The 23,273-nt window shown below is 37.0% G+C and overlaps 1 protein-coding gene across 7 annotated transcripts in view; it reads right to left on the bottom strand.

Moving 5' to 3' along the window:
* Window positions 1-23,273, bottom strand: part of LOC121389960 (chromodomain-helicase-DNA-binding protein 4-like) — a 66,100-nt gene that overhangs the window by 12,564 nt on the left and 30,263 nt on the right. For 5 of the 7 annotated variants that reach the window (XM_041521635.1, XM_041521637.1, XM_041521631.1 and 2 more), the window contains 20 exons: window positions 21,688-21,826; window positions 20,979-21,110; window positions 19,720-19,837; window positions 18,509-18,633; window positions 17,028-17,274; window positions 16,246-16,403; window positions 15,422-15,644; window positions 14,102-14,146; window positions 12,599-12,678; window positions 12,058-12,149; window positions 10,887-11,073; window positions 9,993-10,355; window positions 9,184-9,355; window positions 8,111-8,455; window positions 7,372-7,651; window positions 6,688-6,820; window positions 4,576-4,676; window positions 3,393-3,487; window positions 2,284-2,610; window positions 1,536-1,571 (listed from right to left, as the gene is read on the bottom strand). In XM_041521635.1, coding sequence (XP_041377569.1) covers window positions 1,536-1,571; window positions 2,284-2,610; window positions 3,393-3,487; window positions 4,576-4,676; window positions 6,688-6,820; window positions 7,372-7,651; window positions 8,111-8,455; window positions 9,184-9,355; window positions 9,993-10,355; window positions 10,887-11,073; window positions 12,058-12,149; window positions 12,599-12,678; window positions 14,102-14,146; window positions 15,422-15,644; window positions 16,246-16,403; window positions 17,028-17,274; window positions 18,509-18,633; window positions 19,720-19,837; window positions 20,979-21,110; window positions 21,688-21,826 — 3,398 coding nt within the window. The remainder of the gene's footprint in view (window positions 1-1,535; window positions 1,572-2,283; window positions 2,611-3,392; window positions 3,488-4,575; window positions 4,677-6,687; window positions 6,821-7,371; window positions 7,652-8,110; window positions 8,456-9,183; window positions 9,356-9,992; window positions 10,356-10,886; window positions 11,074-12,057; window positions 12,150-12,598; window positions 12,679-14,101; window positions 14,147-15,421; window positions 15,645-16,245; window positions 16,404-17,027; window positions 17,275-18,508; window positions 18,634-19,719; window positions 19,838-20,978; window positions 21,111-21,687; window positions 21,827-23,273) is intronic. The other 2 variants (XM_041521638.1, XM_041521634.1) reach the window with 1 other exon arrangement.

Genomic DNA, 23,273 nt, shown 5'->3' with positions numbered 1-23,273 from the left:
TCAACACTTAACAAAAAAAGCTGAAACCAAAATTTAAGTGTGAAAAAACAAAGAGAGTCAGGGTTAAAACAGTCATTGCATTATTAATTTCTACGAGATTAATTCTGGTTGTAAACTTTGATGAGAAATATATTTCGTCCTTTAAAATTATCAAGCCAACATTAAAAAAAAAAATTGGTACAAGAAGGAAGAAGGAAATGTTTTATTTAACGACACACTCAACACGTCATTTACGGTTATATGGCCAAACATATGGTTAAGGACCACACAGATATTGAGAGGATACCCGCTGTCGCCACTTCATGGGCTACTCTTTTCGATTAGCAGCAAGGGATCTTTTATATGCACCATCCCATAGACAGGATAGCACATACCATGGCCTTTGATGTACCAGTCGTGGTGCACTGGCTGGAAAATTGGTACAAGTACATTTTTAAATATATTAAAATTATAGCTGAAAGGGTTACAAGTTCTTGAAGTTAAATAAATGACTTAAGTTACCACCTGCAAGAGAGACTAGAAACCAGCACATTTTAAACTACAGCTAATTTACCACAGGCAGGACAGCAAATACCATACAGAACTTTTGATAAATGAAGTCACAAAGCACAGGTGGGAATGGACAAAAAAGTATATACCGTATATCATAAAATGTTAGCATTCTTAAAATTCATCAAAATTCGAATAAATGACATATTAACAACATTAGCGAGTTCATCGCAACAGAAGCAAGAAAAGAACTAACTTAAATTGCAGGAACAGATGAAATAATAATTTTGATCACTTTTGATGTTATGCAGCTTACAGATAACTAAAATTTAATTTAAAAATTGCAATAATGTGCATGGCAACTAACAATTCTGTTCAGTTAAGGACTAGGGTCTCCACGACATTCGATTCGAGTACCCGTGAAAGTAATAGGATAGGATAGGATAACATATTAATGTGCCTGTATCAAATTATGGTTCAAGCACCATGCAAGGAAGAGCATGCTAATTTAATTATATTTGTATACGTCATTCTGCAATAGGCTTGTAGCCGGGTTACATTACAGGACCACGAGAACGTGTGGAATGCAATACAATGGTATGATATGGCATCCATGTTCAGCGATGGAATTAAGATACATAATGCTATTTTACTTTATTCCTTAGTCTCATTGTCATCTAGGGTAATTGTCGGGTACTCGGACCTGGGTCGAGTTTGACCCTCGAGTACTCGAGTCGTGGAGGCCCTATTAATGACCAACAATTTATCAATTGCACAAAATTTTGGGGTGAATAAATTTGGCATTATGAAATATTAGCATCTTGCTAATATTTTCTGATTTACAGTACAAGACAAAGGGTGTTTTATAAATAAAGTCAAGAAGCACTGATGGAAATGGGGAAAAAAAATAATCTTGAAAAGTGGAAATATTTTGACTCCCTTCAATAATTGCGCACCATGCGAAGACGACCTGTTTGAACCCTGATTAAAAATAAAACAATGTGTGACATCACAAATGAATGTATGAAATCACGAAGCAACCTGACCTGCAACCAGAGGCATCAGAGAAAATCCAAGCGGACCTGTAATCAACAATTTAATTACTTAGTTTCTCATTAACTGGCAACACGAGTAATCTACAAGATAATACAGGATCACTGTTGGGCTCGTTATTCTATCTCATATTGTTTCAGGTGAAATCTTTTTGCTGAATGTATACTTATTTCTGTGGTTATTCAAGAAAAAAAAAGAGGAATGTTTGATTAAAAACAGGTCAACATTCAAAAATATGGTTATTTGATGTCTAATATACAGTTATTTTCATACTTGATCAAGACACATGGACAGACCTAGAGGGAGAGGGAGAGGGAGAGGGAGAGGGAGAGGGAGAGAGAGAGAGAGAGAGAGAGAGAGAGAGAGAGAGAGAGAGAGAGAGAGAGAGAGAGAGAGAGAGAGACCGAGAACCATACAGAAATGTAAGAGAATTTAAAGAGAAAGTAAGTGGAGAGATGAGGAGAGAAAGAGATAGACACACGCACATCAGAATTTAAAGAGAGAAAGTAAGTGGAGAGATGAGAGAGAGAGAGAGATTTGAGAAAAAGAAAGAGATAGTGAGAGATAGTGAGAGTGAGACAGATAGAGAGAGAGAGAGAGAGAGATTTGAGAGAGAAAGAGAAAGAGAGAGAAAGAGAAAGAAAAAGAGATAGAGAGAGAGAGAGAGATAAAGGGAAGAGAGAAACTGGTGAACACATACACAGACAAGACAGATAAACTAACAAATGATTTTTTTTTTACCTGTTGCGAACGTGCTCACTGGCAAGGCAGACATCGCGTGCTGAGATCGGAAAGCGGCAGCATTCGTGATCTGCGCTGACGCCGAAATGGATGCAGCTGCGGCTGCGGCTGCGGCTGCTGTGGCCGACCCAGACGTGGCGTTGGATATGACTGGCTGAGACTGGGTCACGGAGGCAGACTGCTGGTTGGGATTGACCAATCGGTTGAGTATACTCCTCTCGGACATCTGTAGTCGCTGTGTGACGGGCGGGACGCGGGCCAGCGTGGCGGGAAGTCGAGCCACGTCCTGTTTCATGTCACTGAGAAGCTCCTCCAGTTGATTTAGCACTGGATGATGAACGAAAACAGATACAGTGATAATTAAATAAACATCAGTGGGATAATTATAGGATATTAAAAGAGCATCCATTTCATATTACGTTTACGTCCCGAGTGAAATAATTTTCAGTTGTCACAAGCTTTAGCGAGTGACAATGAAAATTATTTTTCAAGGGACATAAACATGATACGAAAATGATAGCAAGTTTAATGTCTTATTTATTATCATGATAGCGAGTTTAATATCTTATTTATTACCCATATTTGATCTTAATTTACATCACTTAACTTGTAAGATTGTAGTGCACTAGTAAATGACAGCAGTCACAAAGTGTTACGTCCCATTTGGCGTTCTAGTGGGACGTATCATTTTGATATGTACCAAGATATTTTTAAGCATATGAGTAATAAATAGAGGTTATTACACGAGCTTGTGTGTCATACTGATTTTACGAAACGAGTGTCAGGCTTCTTGTATTGAAACAAGAAGAAGAAGAAAACGAGTGTCAGGCTTCTTGTATTGAAACAAGAAGAAGAAGAAAACGAGTGTCAGGCTTCTTGTATTGAAACAAGAAGAAGAAGAAAAGAAGTGTCAGGCTTCTTGTATTGAAACAAGAAGAAGAAGAAAAGAAGTGTCAGGATGTTCTTGTATTGAAACAAGAAGAAGCAGAAGAAGAAAACGAGTGTCAGGCTTCTTGTATTGAAACAAGAAGAAGAAGACGACGACGAGCATCAGGCTTCTTGTATTGAAACAAGAAGAAGAAGAAGAAGAAGAAGAAGACAAGTGTTACCTTTGTGAAGAACTGCGTTAGCAGGTTTGTTTCCACCAAGAGACTCCTTGGACAGATGCTGGTGAGATTCGGCAAGACATTCCAGCTCAGCAAATCTAAGAAAATATTAAAGTACAAAACATTAAATCTAATATTGATTAATACAACAAATGTATAATATTTTTAATACTGTCATACCAAAAACATAAAAAAAATCATTTCAAACTGGACATTTACTCAAATTATGTAATCACATGATTTGATTTGAATTCAGACATTTATGTAAAATTGTGGTCAAGGTGTGAAATTTTACACAAATGATTGTTCAATTTGAAAGTCAGTTTGCAAACTTCGAATACCTACGCATGTATGTAAATGTGTTACCAAGTACTTAAAGATTCCTACAGTGGATATCAACATACAACTAGGTTATACATACATGTATGTAAATGTGTTACCAAGTACTCTTTAAGATTCCTACAGTGGATATCAACATACAACTAGGTTATACATACATGTATGTAAATGTGTTACCAAGTACTCTTTAAGATTCCTACAGTGGATATCAACATACAACTAGGTTATACATAAATGTATGTAAATGTGTTACCAAGTATTCTTTAAGATTCCTACAGTGGATATCAACATACAACTAGGTTATACATACATTCTTTAATCATAAACCAAGCCTGATTTATAAACTTATCTAAAAAAATGTCTTACTTCAACGTTGTCTCAGTATTAAAGGCACTGAATTTAGTTATTAGGCAATGCAAAATTTGTTTTTACTTTAACACCCCCCCAACTCCCCCCCCCCCCCCTTTTAAACAGAGAAACCTTGGATTGTTTTCTCATTTATAAATGCTTAACCGGAAGTCAAACAATGGCATATTCCTCCTAGGGATAGTAGTCTGGTCCAAACATCCCAACAGCCAACGGGATTACAACTTTTTGTTTTAGTACTTCAAAATGTATTTTTATTTTTATTTTTTATTTTTTAGTGACACCCAATAGCCGATGTGTGTTGTTATACATTCATGTCTTCATCCATTCAAAATGTTTATTTTATGTTAATAAAAAAAAGTAAGTACCTCTGAAAACGACTTTTATTATTATTATTATTATTTGTTTAACCTTGCATTGAGAGAGCCATGGCTGGGTGTGCAGGGTCCTGGGTGAGATTTAAATAAGGAACGATTCTTACCTTGCATTGAGCGCCATGGCTGGGTGCGCGGGGTCCTGGGTGAGATTTAAATAGGCAGCTCGTCGCAGCTGTTCCTCAATCACTAGGGCCTGCTCCAGCAGCTGAAAGTAAACAATATGTAATATTATATAAGAAATGTATGGAAAACAAATCACTCTTCAACTCATGGCTGTTTACTGAAGCAGTTAATGTACATTCAAAAACAGATTATTTTTCTCCCTCTCTCTCATGTTTGTTTTACCTAGGTTCCATTGCTACGAGTCACTCCTCCATATATACTCAACAAAATTAATTAAGGGCCAATAGATATTTTTGGTATCTTTTTTTTTTTAAATATGGTAAAAAAAACCAACCCTGATATTTTCTATTGTAAGATGTCGACATTATGGCATGTTTTTAAACTTACTGATTTTAACAACAACTTGAAGCAACTCTCTTTACATATGATGTTCAACCCCTATGTCTTTCTAGGTATTAACACTTTATGGACACTCTCTAATTAATGTGCAAAATTTAGCAGGTTCTCACATAACAATAGCTACTGAAATGTGCCATGTCCATCTACAATGAAACCTCTCAAACTCAGACCCTTTGTAAACTGGAATTTTCTCAAAACCAGGGGCCTAATTCACTAAACTCTCGCAACTTTGCGATCTCGCAGTGGTGCTAAAAGACTTGCAACGAGGATGCTGTGTTGTCTAGCAGAGCCTAAGAGATCTTTGTGAATTAGGCTCCTGATCCTCTGTAAACCAGAATGCTCTCAAAACTAAATATTTTGCATGACCCCTTTTCAAATACAGTCGAACTTCGTTAACTTGAAGTTGAAGGGGACGACAAAATAGTTCGAGTTTCAGGGAGTTCGAGTTTTCGAAATTCGTACAGCAGACACCAAAGTGAAACTGCATTGTAGTATTATCATTTCGTTGATATCGGAAGACACGTTTGCTGCTCCATCCCTGTCCCCAACACACAGATGTTAGGAGCACATTCCTTCTGTGTATATGGTAAAACTAAGTAAATATTAACAGAAACGTGATAAATCGGATCAATTTGACGTACATCTCTATGTACTTTTATTGTATTTATTAATAAATTAAAATACTGGATGTCGATTAGCACTAAGTAACCCTCTTGAATAGAAATTTTGTTTTTAACCCAGGTTCAAAGTGTACTTTGGGGGATACTAAAGTCAATAGCAATTTTTTTTTGGTCTTTTTACCTGCCTCTACCTCCATTACTGCTTTGTACTTTTACCGTTAATTTTCTCTTCACACCCTTTCTTTCTGTCTCCAATCTGGCTATCCCCCCATTTCTGGGCCCTTCGCCAGATTACTTGGATGACAAGATCTGGCTATCCCCCCGTTGCCAGGTCCTTCCCCAGATTGCTCGATCTCTAATGTATCAGTTTCTAACATAACTAAATGACTAGTAATGAATCATTTTGAATTCACACTTAAATAGCAAATAACAAATTTGACATGATTCACTCGTTTAAGAGAAAAAACAAACAGCGTTAATTGTTATTACAACAGTTCTTTGAAGATTACAAGACTATCCGTACTATGTGTAATGAGGCCTGCTGCCGTGTACAAACACCGACAACCAAATGCAGGCATGTAGGATCATTTCGTTCCGCATAGTCGGCAATCTATTATTCTGTAATTACCGCATGTATCATCGATAGCAGAGACCAGTCGGGGCACTCACGCTTGGCTTGGGTGACAATTCATTTTTCTTTAAAGTATTACCGGTACAGTTAAAAGGCTCAGTCACTCCACAAACTTCGAGTTTTGGAAGTGCAATATCCCTTAATTTTTTATGGTGGGACCAAAAAATTACTTTGAGAGATAGAGTTTTTCGAATGTTCGAAGTTTGAGTGTTTGAAGTCTGTTATTACTAGTTTGTATAGCAGTTCGGCCGGGACCACCGTTTCACTTCGAGAGATCTACGTTTTTGAAAGATCGAAGTTTGAGTTATCGAAGGTCGACTATATTTATACATTACAAAACCACCCTAAATCTGATATCCCTCAAAATCTGACTTTTCACTTGGTTTTGTTCAGAGGGGTTTCACTGTATTATTATCATCAGTGAACTATGACCAAAGACAAACCTTGAATCTGCGAGCCAGGAACTTGTTCTTGATCTCCAGGAAGTTGCCTTTGCCCTGCTCACTGATGAACGGTTCGTTGATGATCTCAAATCGTCCATCACTTTGAATGTCCTGCCAGCGGCCATAGCCAAAACTGGTTTAATGTTAAGGACATAGCTATAAATATTCAACAATGAATCTTCTAGTCAAGAATTCGGCTGACTTAAAATGTCTTGCCTACCATAAACGTTTTCAGTGACGAATATAAATAGGTGCAGCTTAAGTCAAGTTTCATTGACAAAGGATTTATAGTTTGTGAAAACTTCAACATTGGTTTAAAGAATATTTATTATCGTTCAAAAACCGTAGCGGTCTGGGGATTGGCCAACATATTTAGGCCTGTCCTAACAGTTTACAATTTATGAATATTTTATAAGCAATAAAATAAAACAATAGTTATAACTTTTTCAAAATTTACTAACAAAGAGGGGAAATAGAAGGAAGGAAAGGTAAAGAGGATGAACAGGTTATTATTTTTATCATTATACATTATTTAGAATTAGATGTCAAAAGAGAGAGAACCTTTAAGTCAAAAGTTGACTCCAATGTCGTCGCCACTATCGAAAAAGTAATACCTATATTTTGCCTTTTCACTTCCTGAGACAAAAATAACACACAAGTAACAAAAATCTCCCAAAAGGATACGTGACAATTCCAGCAAGAAGCCAGTAGTCGTGACGACGGTGCCAGACCTCGTGTTCGCGCCCGGGGAAGAGAGCTCGTTGCTCGTTGGCCCACAGAGTGTGCAGCTCGGTGAATCCTCCATCGGCGATGTTGAACATGAACTTCTGGTACGTCTCGTCCCCCTTCTTCTCCTCTTCCGTCTTGGTAACTTCCTCCTTTTTATCACCTTCTTTGTCCTTCTCTACTTTAGGAGCTTTCTCTTTATCATCAGTTTCGGCTTGTGTCTTTTCTTCTTTACCTTCTAGAACATAAATATAGAAGAAATCTTTAAAGATGTATGTACTGAAATTATTGTCGTATTTAATGAGACACGGAAAGGTAGGTTAAGTTAGATATTGAAAGAAGTTGGGAGACAGATGGTACTGTCAGAACTAAAACAAGATTATTTTAACCTTTAGAATAATGTAGGCAAGACATTGATGGTGCCCTAGATCAACATTGAGCATGTAGACACACTGTATGCCGTATGCAGTGTACTCACTAATTCATATTTCCCACCATTCTACATTGGATGGAAATAATAACACAACCAGAAATAGCTTTTATTGAGACTATGATCGACTTATTTTTTACTTTGATATTTGTCAAAAATTAATTCAGTACCGGTAGTCTAAAAATTAAAGGGGAAACGAAAAACAATTTTTTTTTTTTTAAATTGATTCTGTCATGTGCAAAAAGCTAGCATTTTACAGAAACCTACCTTTTTCTTCTTTCACTTCAGTTTTTATCTCTTCCGACTTTTCTTTCTTTTCAGCAGATTCCTCTTTCTCTTCTTTTGACTTTTCTTTTTCTTCCAACAGCTTTTCTTTTTCCTCAGTTGACTTTTTGCCGTCCTCGCTCAATTTATCTTCTTTCGAGTCGTCCTTCTTTTCATCAGAGACTTCTTTTCCTTCCTCAGTGTCCTTTTTGGCATCACTATCCGATTTTTCTTCACCGCCATCTTTCTTCTCTTCTACTTTCTCTTCCGACTTTTCTTCACTCTTTTCATCAGTTTCCATTTTCTCCGTTTCTTCTTTAGGCTTTTCTTCCTCTTTTGTTGCTGCTTCTGTCAGATGAAAGGAAAGGAATATTCATTTAACGACAGGTCAGCATATTTTAAATTACGGCTATTGGGTGTCTAACTTATGATTATTCAACATTTGGATTGGAAGAAAGGAAAACACATTTCACTATTGTATGCTAATTAAACTATATCACTGTTCCCCACCTTTGTTGGTATAATGGTTAAGCGATTGGAATTAAAGCTGGTAGATACTGGGTTCATATTACATTACAGGCTCTCACATAAAGCAGGTTTAATGATTCAATGAATAGGTTTAAGGCCATTACATAAACTTCTCTCTGACAACCATAACAAACCACTAGCACACTGTCATGGAATAACAATCCAGATAGCTGAGGTGGGAGCCCTTAATTCGATATAAGCACAGAAACAAGTGTAAGTGATTGAATGAATGAATGTCACTGTTCCTCCAAGATGTAAGGTAATTATTTAATTTTCAGAAATGATGATGAATAAAATTTGTTAGAGCACTGATTTAGCAATTATCGGCTATTGGATGTCACACATTTGATAATTCTGACATATAGTCGTAGAGAGAAAACACGCTACATTGTTCTATTAGTAGCAAGGGATTTTTTTAATCCACCATCCCACAGACAAGACAGCACATACCACTGCCTTTTATATACCAGTCGTAGTGCACTGGCTGGAATGAGAAATAGCCCAATGGGCCCACGGATGTTACCACTTTTGATTATTTAGGTACCAACCTGGTTTCTCCTCTGTTTTATCCGTCTCCATAGGCTCCTCCTTCACAGTCTTTTCCTCAGCGGGTTTTTCACTTTCTTTTCCCTCCTCGGCCACATCCTTAACTTCTTCTTTAATCTCCTCCTCGGATTTTTCAGTTTCCATGGCAACATCTTTCTCAGTCTTTACTTCTGCCTATAACCAGAGGTAGTAACAGATGTATCACCAGTAACATTAATATCAGTAGAACTAATATTAATATCATCAGTATTAATATTAACATCACCGATATTAATATGAATATCACCAGTATTAATACAAATATCACTAATATTAATATGAATATCACCAGTATTAATATTACCATCACCAGTATTAACATATTAAATTAACAATATTAATATTAATATCCAGTATTAATATATTAAATTAACAGTATTAATATCACCACTATTATTATTATCATCACAAGTATTAATATTATTATCACAACTATTAATATCACCATAATTATTATTACTATCACTTGTAAATATTAATATTACTATCATCAGAATTACTATTACTATTAATATCACCAGTATTAATATTGACATTAACATAACAGTATTAATATTAATATTATCTGTATTGATAGTACAGCGTTTAAAATTAATTACTCAAGGACTTCTAATTATGTGGACATTCCTATTTTTTACTGGTTAAATATATAATAAAAAGTAAATTCCTTTTTTTTTTAATCCAAACCTAGAAGAATTTTTTTTATAAATCTAACGAAAGCAACTGCAATTCAGCATACTTTTGGTTGATCTAGTTATCCCCCCTTACTAACCTCTTTTTCTTCCTCCTTGGGCTTCTCCGATTCTTCTTCAGTTTTCACTTCATCCTTCTTTTCCTCCACTTCTTTCTTTTCCTCCACTTCTTTCTTTTCCTCCGATTCTTCCTTCTTTTCTTCAACATCCTTTTTATTCTTATCTTCCTCATCCTTTTCTTCTTTCTTTTCATCCTTCTTTCCTTCTTTATCTCCTTTTTCTTCCTGCTTGATTGCTGACTTGTCCGATTTCTTTTCACTGGTCGCAGGTGACGGCACGGCTGACGAAGCAGATTCTTTCTCCTTCTTCATTTTCTCTACTGCGTCCTGGGCTTTTACATACGGCATACTGTGAGTGCCATTAATGGCTTCAAATTCTTGGATCTGAAAGGAAAAACAATCACTTAATATCATTATTATCCTTTCTGAACACTTTCACGTGTACAAAGTGTTTGCTGAAGGCTGGGGGCTTCGGAATGGGTGAGTGCTATTTTAGGACAAACGGAGAGTACCAAAATCAATATCTCCAGTATTAATATCATCTTTAATTAACGGGTTTAGGGAGAAATGTCAGGTCAGGTTAATGTATGAAAAACTAAATAGGTTTTGGGTTTGTTTGTGTTTTTTGTTCTGGATTATATTCATGTAAAGCCTCTTGGCTAAGCCACTGGACACTCTTCAAAGTGGTCAGACCAAGTCCAGATGATGGCCACAAATGGCCAAAAGCCCCGGATGTTAATGCAGAGGTGGACAACAAAAGAAGTTAAAAGATAGGAGTTGCCAGATTGGGAAGAAATGAAATCGAAATCAAAGAAGAGAAAGGAATGGGACAGTGGAATAAATTAAAATTTTAAAAATTTTAAAAATCAAAAACAAAATCCCCTTTTTACAAACAAAAAATGTAACCACCTTTACCTTCTTCCGAACAAGAGACATTATTCCAATCCTTGTCAGCACATGCTGGCGTGAGAGACCTTCTCTTGGCACTCCATCTGCAAACGTTTCAGAGTTATCTGCCCCTGGTTCACAAAGATGGCGCATGAACAGTGATACATAAGCTTTGAACACTTTCTCCGTCTTCCCACGGAGATCTCGAACGAGCCTGGAAAAATAAAATAAAATGAGATGCAAGTAACACAAACAATAAGAATTCTCCTCACAAACAATTTTTATTATGTACAATAAATATGGTTATTACACAAGCTTGTGTGTCATACAGATTTTACGAAACCAGTGTCAATATTCTTGACACAAGATTCACAAAATCAGTACGACTCACATGCGAGTGTAATAATTTCTTTATTATCTATATTTTTATTGGTTTTTTTAAAAATAAATAACAAGTACCATGTTAAAACATCTGAAACATTAACTAGGAGATGATGAAATGACATCATTTTGTTAGGCAATTTCAATATTTTATGTGCACAGACCTAGGACTGGAGAAGAAACGTCAAGTTATGAAGTTGCTTCCCAAAATTACATCATTGGTTGGTCACGTGATTACACTTGTTATTACACATGTGCTTCATATGTGTTTTATTAACTCAGTTATGTTGAACCATGTGGATAATAAAAGATTCATCTCTACTCCATAACAAGTGGGTTTTACACCAATGCTTGATACGACTGGTTTTTATTCTTTCATTAAACAGAATAACCATTTAGCAATCCAGTCAAAAAATGTGAACCAGATTTCCTAAAGTCTGAATTGTCCGGACTTTAAAAAGTTTTATGTGTAAAGAGCCAGAAAAGTTATTATTACTTATCAAAGTGATACATCCCACTAGAACGCCAAGTGGGACGTAACACTTCGTGACATCATTGATTGGTGCACTACAACCTTACAGGAACGTCAACCAAATGAGCTGAATAATATAAATTAAGACCAATTATGTGTAATAAATAGAATATTAAACTTGCTACCATTTCGTATCATGTTTATGTCCCTTGTGGAATAATTTTCATTGTTATTCGCTAAAGCTTGTGACAAATGAAAATTATTTCACTTGGGACATAAACATGATATGAAATGGTAAACTCATTTAATATTCTATAAATGAAAACACAATAGTAAAAACCGTACCACTGAGTGTTGAAAGCATCCTGTGGTGGCATGCCCCATCTCATCACGGCATTCAGGAATGCCTTCCTCTGTCTGGCATTGAATCCCAGTACCTAGAACCAGGACAATATCCAAATTATTCAAGTAATCAAAAAAAAAAAAAGATATTAAAATTAAAACAAACTGCAGATTGACCTATTTGATAATCACTCTTATTTTATGTGAAAAGTCAAATAATGTTCCTTGTGAATCCAAAACATCTATTTTGTCTAGTTAGGAATCATCAGTCATAAAGTCACTGAGGATATGTAAGGAGATGGAATGTGGTGGTGGGGGGGGGGGGGGGGGGGGGGGAGAGACGGAAGGAGAGAAAGGGAGCGGGGGAGAGCATGAGAGAGAGAGAGACAGAGAAAGAGGGAGGATGAGAGAGAGAGAGGAGGGAGAGAAAGAGAGAGCGAGAGCGAGAAACCCAAAGTACAAATATATACATCTTTTTTTGGTGTTGCTGAAAACGAATACTTACAAAAGGTTTTAAAACCTTTGAATCTGACTGTATTCTTACCTCTATCTGCCCATTCACTCGAGCCAGCAGTGGGGGCAAAGGCTTTTCCTTCTCGTTAGCTCGTCTTCTGCGACCTGGTACTGGAAAAAAGAGGAATGTTTGGTTACCGACACTTGTTTACACTTGGAGTCACAACAAATGATGTAATGTCCACCAAACATTTAACATATATCGTAAACAAATTCTTTATCTGCAGGTCTAGCTTTGATTGAGCAAAACATTTTGCCAAATTATCTTTAAAAAAAGCTAAATCACAGTTATTTTCCAACAACATATCAATTATTACACTAAATTTGTTCGCCAAATTAAAATAAATTAACCAATTGTTCCTAAAATTCACAAATGGTGAATCAGGCGAGTGACAGAGCTAGCCCTGTTATGACATATATTTGGTATATTCCTAGCGAACAGTAACAGGGCTTCTACATTTTTTTTATAAAATCCACTTGCCATGGCATCAATAATTTTAAAAATTTACTTGCCACGATTAAAAATCCACTAGTCCTACTTTACTTTAAAGTAAATGCAACGTTACTACTAATAATTATCAGATATGTCACCTAAAGAGGGAGATAGAGCTTAAAAACATTAAGACTGGGGAGGTAGGAGTGGAGACAGGATATTCATATTTACAAAATAAACTTAAAGGCAGCATTTGACAACTTTTTTTCACTAGCCGTCGAGCATGGTAATATTAGTTATTTACTAGCCCAACATTGAATATCACTAGCCATGGGAGTGGGGCTACCATAATCTAGAAGCCCTGTCGGGCATGGTAATAGTAGTTATTTACTAGCCCAACACTGAATATGACTAGCCATGGGAGTGGGGCTATTACCATAATCTAGAAGACCTGATTAACTAGGTTATAAACAATATAAATGTTCAGGTATGCCAACAGTGATGTTCTGGTATGCCTTATAGACAGTAAGTATTGCTTGTTTCACTGTCCCTAAATACACCAGGTTAATTTCCGTCTCTCTTGAAACAGCATAAATATATTGTATCTATACCTAACACAAGAGAGACATATTGTAGGCACAGATGCAAATAAAAGTGTGTGTGTGGGTTTTTAAAACTAAAAACATGACAACAAATGTTACTCACCTGCAATAAAAGAAACGGAACAACATTTTGTAAATTTACTTTTCCTAAGTGAATCTACACTGGTCTCTGTTAGTAACGTATGAAAAATTAAGATGTAATCTCAAAGATCGTAAGAAATCAGGGGCCTAATTCACAAAGGTCTCTTAGGCTCTGCTAGACAACAAATCATCCTCTTTGTAAGTCTTTTAGCATTGCACTGCGAGATCGCAAAAATTGTGAATTGTTTAGTGAATTAGGCCCCAGACTAGTTGCTCTGTTTACCTAGATGCTTTTTAATACCATTATAGACTGGAAATGACTTATTTATTAGTTTATTTTTTAAAACAAATGTCCTAACACCATCATCATTACAGATGAACCATAAAATATCAAATCAAGTATGGCGTGTATACTTACTATCTCTTTGATTTTCATCAAAATCATCATCATCATCTTCATTATCTGTGGAAGGAAAAAGAGAAGATATGAAGAAACCTTTAAGTGTTTTCTCTTTTAATAATACTTATCATGACCTCTGACTTTGGCATTTCCCCCTTTTTCTACCTTACGGTCCGAACCCTGTTATATATATTTGAAATAATATCTACAGATGATCCATATATCATATAAATAATTAGTTCATGTTCAGATATTTTCATCTGTTAAGTCTTTAACTATCTCAACCTTCAATTTATCAGAAAATAAAATAAAGTTTTGTAAACTTGTATCTTTTAACTGTGGTTTGCTGAAAATACACTTTAAGGAAGATTAAATTAAGCTGCATTTCTCAAACGATTGTATTTGTTACTATTAATTTAATATACAGATATTTGTATGTATATTTTTTACTGTAACTGTTACAATGGCTAATTCAAAATTCAAAACAAGGGTGTGAAGAGTGACTGTCGTCAACCTTAATGAAAATTTATGCTAGTTTAAACGCTGTCATAAATACACAACAGTGATAGAATAATTACTATTGGATATGTTATATTTATTTATCAAAACAAGGGTGTAAAGAGTGACCGTTGTCGACACCATAGTAAAAATGTCTAATTATTTCTACGACTACATAAAACCCCATTTCTGTACATATTGAAGTCTGACTCAAAGTTGGACATGGTTTTCCTTCAATGTTGAATGTAATATTTATTGTTTACTTAGTCAAAACAAGGGTGTGAAGAATGACTGCTGTAGACTTTAGTAATAAATCGCTGACATAAAAATTAAACATTTCTGTACGCACTGAAGTCTGAGTCGAAGTCAGACATGGTTTCCTTCCACATTGGATATGTAATATTTATTGCATACAAAATCAAAACAAGGGTGCGAAGACTGTCTGTCGTCAACCTTAGTAAAAATTTCGGCTTATTTCTATCCATGATATAAACATACAACAGTGATAAGATTCTATATTTCTACTGCTGACATAAAAAAATAAACATTTCTGTACGTACTGAAATCCGGGTCAAAGTCGGACATGGTTTCCTTCCACAGTGGATATGTAATATTTATAAAAGTCAAAACAAGGGTGCAAAAACTGACTGTCATCGACCTTAGTGAACATTTCTGTACGTACTGAAATCCGGGTCAAAGTCGGACATGGTTTCCTTCCACAGTGGATATGTAATATTTATAAAAGTCAAAACAAGGGTGCGAAAACTGACTGTCATCGACCCTAGTGAACCTTTCTGCTTACTTCTATCTCTGACATAAAATAAACATTTCTGTACGTACTGAAGTCCGAGTCGAAATCGGACATTGTTTCCTTCCAGGCGTCGTCGTCATGTCCGTTCATGGCGTCATTGTAGTTGACCTGTTTGCGGACTCGTTTGCCCTTGCCGAGTGAGCGCGCCATGTCCTCCTGCTGCTGCTCGTAGTGGTGGCGCAGCAGTTTCTCCCAGTAGGCTGGGTCCGCATGCTCTGCCTCCTGCTTCAACACCTCCGTCTCAGGCTCCTCCTACACGCAGCACAAACAAAAGGAATCTCACGTATTTATTTTATAATAGCCATACAGTAATTTTTCAGCATTTCAGATTCAGAGGTGCAGAAAGTACTCGCCCGCTCGCCAAATGAGGGTAAAAATTCTGACGGACGAGTTAAAACATGCAAGTACCAGTCCGACAGGCGATCTGGGTTTTTTATTCTGACGGACGAGTTAAAAGACGCAAGTACCAGTCCGACAGGCGATCTGGGTTTTTTAATTTTGTTTGCCACGTGATGTTGATCACTTACCAGGTGTTCTTAATAATGTTTTGTTAATATATTCATATATATCATTGAAGTGAACACACTGTATATTATATTATTATTAATAATGTATTATTCTATAGACTGGCGGACTAGTTGAAACTATTGCGAGCTTGTAAATTTTAGTTGGTTCTGGTCCAGCGGGCTAGTGAAATATGTTCCATTTCTGCACCCCTGCAGATTCAATTAAAATCTATTTTGGGAAAATTATTTTATGCGAAAAAACTGAATCAGATAAAAAGGCAGAAAAATTGGGCATTTCTCTAGAAAGAAAAGTAGGATAAAAAAAGAAAAAAAAGAAGACTACATACCTCTTCCTCCTCTCCCTCTTTGACGGTGTAACTGGCGACTTTAAACGAACTGAGATATTCGTTCATCGCCATCTCCTTCTCCTCCTGCCCCTCCTGGGTCCGGTCCAGCAACTGAGAAACCGACTTGTCGTCGTAAACAATACGGTTTTCTTCACCTACTATACAAAATAACTGCTCGTTGAGAATAAATACTTGTCATCGTAAACAATAGTTTTCTTCATTTACAATACAAAATAACTGCTCGTTGAGAATAAAGACTTGTCATCGTAAACAATACAGTTTTCTTCATTTACAATACCAAATAACTGCTCGTTGAGAATAAAGACTTGTCATCGTAAAAAATACAGTTTTCTTCACCTACAATACAAAATAACTGCTCGTTGAGAATAAAGACTTGTCGTCATAAACAATACGGTTTTCTTCACCTACAATACAAAATAACTGCTCGTTGAGAATAAAGACTTGTCTCGTAAACCATACGGTTTTCAAACATATAGTAATTTTGACAGTCATAGAGAGGAAATCTGTTAAGTTTGCCATTAGTAGCAAGGGATCTTTTATATGCACCATCCTAGACAGGATAGCACATACCATGGCCGTTTATATTATATTATTATATACCAGTTGTGGTGCACGGGCTGGAACGAGAAATAATCCAATGGGCCCACTGATGGGGATCGATCCTAGAGCAATCATACATCAGGCGAGCACTTTACCACTCGGTTGCGTCCCGCTGCTAAACTTTTACCCAATGCTACTCAAACAAATGATCCAAATAATACCTTTGTTCAAATTGTTGTCGTCGTTTTCTTTGAAGAGTTCTTCGGTTCCGAACTTGAGGATGTCGTCGAGTTCCTTCTTGGACATGGTCTGACTCTTGTTGCCGAGGCCGGGCCTGACGACCAGGTGGGTGAGCATCATCTTCTTCTTGGCCACCTGCGTGATCCGCTCCTCGACTGATGCCCGCGTCACGAACCGGTAGATCATCACACGGTTAGACTGGCCAATCCGGTGAGCTCGACTGAACGCCTGCACAAATGGAGAAGACGTGAATCATTACTCTTTTCTACTAACACAGGGAGAAAATGCCATTAGTGAGAGAATAAAGTTGATTTGTAGATCATCACACGGTTAGACTGGCCAATCCGATGAGCTTGACAGAACGCCTACAGAAAGAAGTAAGTTAGAGTCACGTGACCGAAACAGGAAGAAGGAGAATTTTAGGCCATCCCATTGGCTGTTTACCAGACTACTATCCTTAAGGGAATATGCATTTTGTTTGAGGACAAGTGAAGTTGAAAAAAAAAAAATTGTTTTTAGCCAGTTGATTGGCTGCACAATTATAGGATATTAAACGAGCTTACATTTTGTATCATGTTTATGTCCTGAGTAAAATACTTAAAAAAATTATTTCATATAGTTTAATATCCTATTTATAAACGATAATCGATCTTAATTTATATCATTCAACTCGTCTGGATGATGTTCCTGTAAGGTCATAGCGCACAAATCGATGTCATCATCTGACGTTGAAGTATTTTTTTTTTAACCATATGGCTAATAAAATAAATTTTTTAGTCATTCGATTGCCTGTGGAGATGCTTGGACCATTCCATTTAAAAGGTGGGAGGGAAAATACCATAGATTAGACAGTTTTCGACAAATGTTTGAGAAAGTCACTAGCCTTCACAGAAAGTTTGGCTAGTGCCCAATGTATTATAGTAATACAGTGGATAATTTCCACTAGCCCTCACAGAAGCTTTGGCTAGTGCCCCATGTATTATAGCAATACAGTGGATAATTTCCACTAGCCCAGACCAAAGTTTGAGTATTTGTATGACAATATCTTAGCACATTTGAAACTATGGAAACTGGGAGGGAAAAAGAGGGAGAGACAGGGGAGGAGAAAAGAGCTAGAGCTAGAGCTAGAGCTAGAGAGAGAGAGAGAGAGAGAGAGAGAGAGAGAGAGAGAGAGAGAGAGAGAGAGAGAGAGAGAGAGAGAGAGAGAGAGAGAGAGAGAGAGAGAGAGAGAGAGAGAGAGAGAGAGAGAGAGAGAGAGAGAGAGAGAGAGAGAGAGAGAGAGAGAGAGAGAGAGAGAGAGAGAGAGAGAGAGAGAGAAAGACAGACAGACAGACAGACAGAGAGAGAAAGAGAGACACACACAGACAGAGAGAGAATGAGGAGAGAGAGAGATTGAGCACCATTCTATTAAGCCCCATCCAGTCTCTTCAACATTAAAAGAAATATTGTCGTGACAATCTACCTGAATGTCGTTGTGTGGATTCCAGTCAGAGTCGTAGATGATGACGGTGTCGGCTGTAGCCAGGTTGATACCGAGACCCCCGGCCCTCGTCGACAGCAGGAAGACAAATGCCTGGGACTCCTTACCTGGAAAAACAAATGGATAGATGGATGAATGAACGGATGAAGGAATGAACGGATGGATGGATGGATGGAATGGATGAATGAACAGTTTAACAGAACTTGAACACCTCAAAAAACAATTACAGGAAAACAATTGCCTGGGACTACTTACCTGTAAAATGGAATGGACAGATAGACGAATTAATAGATGGAATGAATTAATGAATGTTTAAAGACATCCCAGTACAAAAACACACATCAGCAATTGGGTGTCAAACAAAGGTAATATATGAATAGAATTAAATTATGAAATCAAACTTATATAATTATGTGGGGAAAAAAAACAAGTGTAAAGAGCTGTGGGTAAAAGCACAGTAAGGATTGCGAATATCATGGTAAGATGGATGGATGGATGAGTGGATGGATAGATGGATGGACGAGTTGTTGGATGGATGGATGGATGCAAGTAGGTGGGTGGATGGACGAGTGGGTGGATGAGTGGGTGGATGAGTGGATGGATGAGTTGATGGGTGGATGGATGGATGAGTGGATGGATGGATGGACGAGTAGATGGATGGATGGATGGATGTATGAGTGGATGTATGGATGGACGAGTGAATGGATGGATGGATGGATGAGGTGGGTGGATGGATGAGTGGGTGGGTGGATGGATGAGTGGGTGGATGGATGAGTGGGTGGGTGGGTGGGTGGGTGGGTGGGTGAGTGAGTGAGTGAGTGAATGAATGGTTGGATAGATGAATGAAGGAATTTGAGGGTTTAACAAAAACAATCAGCTTTTAAATGTTGTTCAATTGTCCATAAATGAAAATAAATGAACATTTAACAAACAATAGATATGTGAAAGATATCCAACTTACTTTAGAAATCTGGGCCCAGATTGCTGAAGCTATTTTAGTCCTACGATATCGTAGGCTATGACAAGCATTGTAGTGATGTCATAGCATACGACTATTTTACAATATCATAGCGCTAAAATAGCTTCGAAAATCTCCAGCTTGATCACACAATGCTATGGTTAAGACTAATCATAAAATATATCTTTTCTAAAAGGACTTACTATTGAAAAATGTTATTCACAGCAACACTTACCATTGAACCTGTCTATAGCATCCTGTCGGAGAGCTCCTGTAATTCCTCCGTCAATTCTCTCGTATTTGTAACCCTCCGCTTCAAGGAAGTCCTCAAGAATATCCAGCATCTTCGTCATCTTATAACAAGGTAAAAACAAATTTGTTAAAAGACACTGCTAGAACACACTAAATAATTTCAACAGAAACACTGAACACCTTTTTCTTAAAAGAAAGAAAAAGAGTATGTTTTAAATGAAATCATTTAATTTTGCCAACATACAGGCTTCTTTTTAAAGACGCAGACCCTGGTTTCAACTCGTAAAAATGGACACTAAGTTTAGTTAATCTACAAACCTGTTACACACTTGGATAAAGTTATAACAATGAAAGAAGAGTCTGTGACGTTAAAACCGGAAAATATCCTTTTAAAATAGACTAGATTTCGAATCAATAACCATGACTTCTCAGACGCACGTATGTTTTTAAAAATATGAAAAATGCATTTTGTGCTATTAGAAACAACAGGATGACCAAAAACACTTCAGTTCTACGGAAATTGATAATCTAAACAATAAAATACAAATGTTTGATTTCAGTGATCATAAATGGCTCTAATAGTGAAAAACATGCTGTAGTGTTTACAAAATAGGGTCTGTCCCTTTAAAAAAACATAAAGCAACCAAAATGGGAGAGAAAAAAGTTAAGAAAATAAATTCACCGTTCTGGGGAAATTAAAAATTAATTTTTTTACAGAAAAAATAATTGCAACAAAATTACTTGACTTCAAAACACTTAAATTCTTGAATGAGCTTTTCAACAAATTTATTTTTCCATAGTAAGTTTGCAAATGTTCAAAAATATGATTTTCAATCCCATCATTACATGGCTAATGTGGCTAGTAACTAACTAACTAACTAACTAATACAGATTACTGGACTCTATACTGTGTGTGTTTGTGTGTGTGCTGGTTGAATGCACATGCACCACACTCCCCACCCCATAGATCTGTGAGGTTCACTTTTTTTTTTTTTTTTTTTTTACAAGAGTGACAGTCTTTTACAATGTTAACACCCACAAAAATTCATTTTTTAATTATGCACACCCCCACCTCACCCATCAAACAATTCCTTCAAACCGGCCTGGATTAATAAAGATGCATCAGGCTGAATTTACAAAGCCTGTTTATGTCATACACACGTGTAACTACATACATTTACAATGCATAAACACCTGAGTATAACACAGACTGGCTTCGTAAATTCAGCCCTTGTTGTTTACCTGAGAGAAGATGAGAATTCTGTGCCCGGTTTCCTTGAGCTCTCTCATCATCTTCGACATCAGCTCCAGTTTACCACATGCCTTGATAAGTGCTGAACCTTCGTAAGCTCCATTCGGCATTCGCGGGGCTTCCTGGAAAACAAAAGGAATTTTTGTTTAAGCCTTTTGAGACCAGAGTTATTTTTCATTATAAGCTTACTAGGTATAAGCTTGCCCAGACAGAGTTTATTTCAAGATTTTAAATTTTACTAAGGAGGGTGTAAAGCCACTACACCAACGTCTCTCTCATCAACCACTGACAACAAATTATTAACCAAATGTCCGGGACATACAGCCGAATAAAATGACACGAGATGCATTTACCGTAACTCTGGCCTCAGTACTGTAGTGGTTAAGGCTTAAGGCTGGTAGGTATTAGGTTCACAATCAGAGCAATTTTTAATGAACACCTCAGTGGGTAGGTGTAGGGCCACAAACAGACTTCCCTCTCACTAACCACTAACAACCCACTGTCCTAGACAGACAGCCCAGATAGCTGGTGTGTGTGTCCAGGACAGCGTGCTTGAACCTTAATATAAGCACAGAAATATGTTAAAAATACACTACCCTCTGTGGTGTAGAGGTTTAGCCAGCCGAAAGAGGTGAAGTATGTGTCCAAGATAAAGTGCTTGAGCCTTAGGATATAAGCATCGAAATGTGTGAAACTTACGTTAGCCGCAATGGGGAAGAGATAGGGGTGGTTGCAGCACTTCTTCAGATCCATCATGATGTTGAGTAGCGACACCTGGTGTCCTCCTTTCATGTTCAGAGCACTGAAGTTCCGCGTCAGGATATACTTGTAGTACTTCCTGTAACACAACACAACCAACAGTCAGTGCTGTATTGATTTTCACCATTTTTACAAATGCACAGTCAGGGCTTCTAGATTATGGTAGCCCCACTCCCATGGCTAGTGATATTCAATGTTGGGCTAGTAAATAATTACTATTGTCATGCCAGACAGAGCTTCTAGATTATGGTAGCCCCACTCCCATGACTAGTGATATTCAATGTTGGGCTAGTAAATAACTACTATAGCCATGCCCAACAGTGCTTCTAGATTATGGTAGCCCCACTCCCATGGCTAGTGACATTCAATGTTGGGCTAGTAAATAATTACTATTGTCATGCCAAACAGGGCTTCTAGATTATGGTAGCCCCACTCCCATGGCTAGTGATATCCAATGTTGGGGTAGTAAATAATTACTATTGTCATGCCAGACAGGGCTTCTAGATTATGGTAGCCCCACTCCCATGACTAGTGATATTCAATGTTGGGCTAGTAAATAACTATCATTGCCATGCCAGACAGTGATTCTAGATTATGGTAGCCCCACTCCTATGGCTAGTGATATTCAATGTTGGGCTAGTAAATAACTATCATTGCCATGCCAGACAGTGCTTCTAGATTATGGTAGCCCCACTCCCAAGGCTAGTGATATTCAATGTTGTGCTAGTAAATAACTACTATTGCCATGCCTGACAGCTAGTGAAAAATAAACTGTCAAATGTTGCAGTTAAGTAACTTATTTTGAAAATATAAATATCCTGTCCCCCACCCCCACGGTTAGTGTTTTTAAACTATACCTCTTCTTTTTAGATGACATATCCAATTTTTACTATTATTTAGTAAAATTGTATTAACTTAAAGTAAAGTAGGGCTAGTGAATTTTTAATCGTGGCTAGTAAAATTTTTTAAATAACCGATCCCATGTCTAGTGGATTTTATAAAAATTCTAGAAGCCATGGCACATCTTCTTAAGATGGGAGTAGACGAACTGATAGCAATACAGAAAATACAATACCTGTTGCAGTTAGAGAGACAAGTACTGGGATGTGGAGGTGGACAGTGAAAGAAGTTGAAAGACAGGAGGAGCTGCCACATTAGGAAGAAATGAGATGGAATTAAAAGGAGAGAAAGGAAACGGGGCTGTGAGATAAAAATATTAAATTAAATAAAATTTGAATAAATGAAAATACAGACTTAGACTGGTATAAAGTTTTTGTTTCGTTTTACAACACCACTAGAGCATACTGATTAATTCATTAGCAGCAAATGATCTTTTATGTACACTTTCCCTGAGACATGACAGCGCATACTATGACGTTTGATATGCCAGTTACATGACTGGTTGGGAAGGAATAAATTCAATGAATGACTAGGTCCACTGAGAGGGTTCGATCTTTCAACCCCAGCACCTCAGGTGAGTGCTCTACATATTGAGCTAGATTCTCATCCTCCACACACACTTTAAA

Source organism: Gigantopelta aegis, chromosome 15 (assembly GCF_016097555.1).
Source record: "Gigantopelta aegis isolate Gae_Host chromosome 15, Gae_host_genome, whole genome shotgun sequence".
NCBI lineage: Eukaryota > Metazoa > Mollusca > Gastropoda > Neomphalida > Peltospiridae > Gigantopelta > Gigantopelta aegis.
Note: the sequence above shows the minus strand (reverse complement) of the source record. Positions and strands in the feature narration are given on the sequence as shown.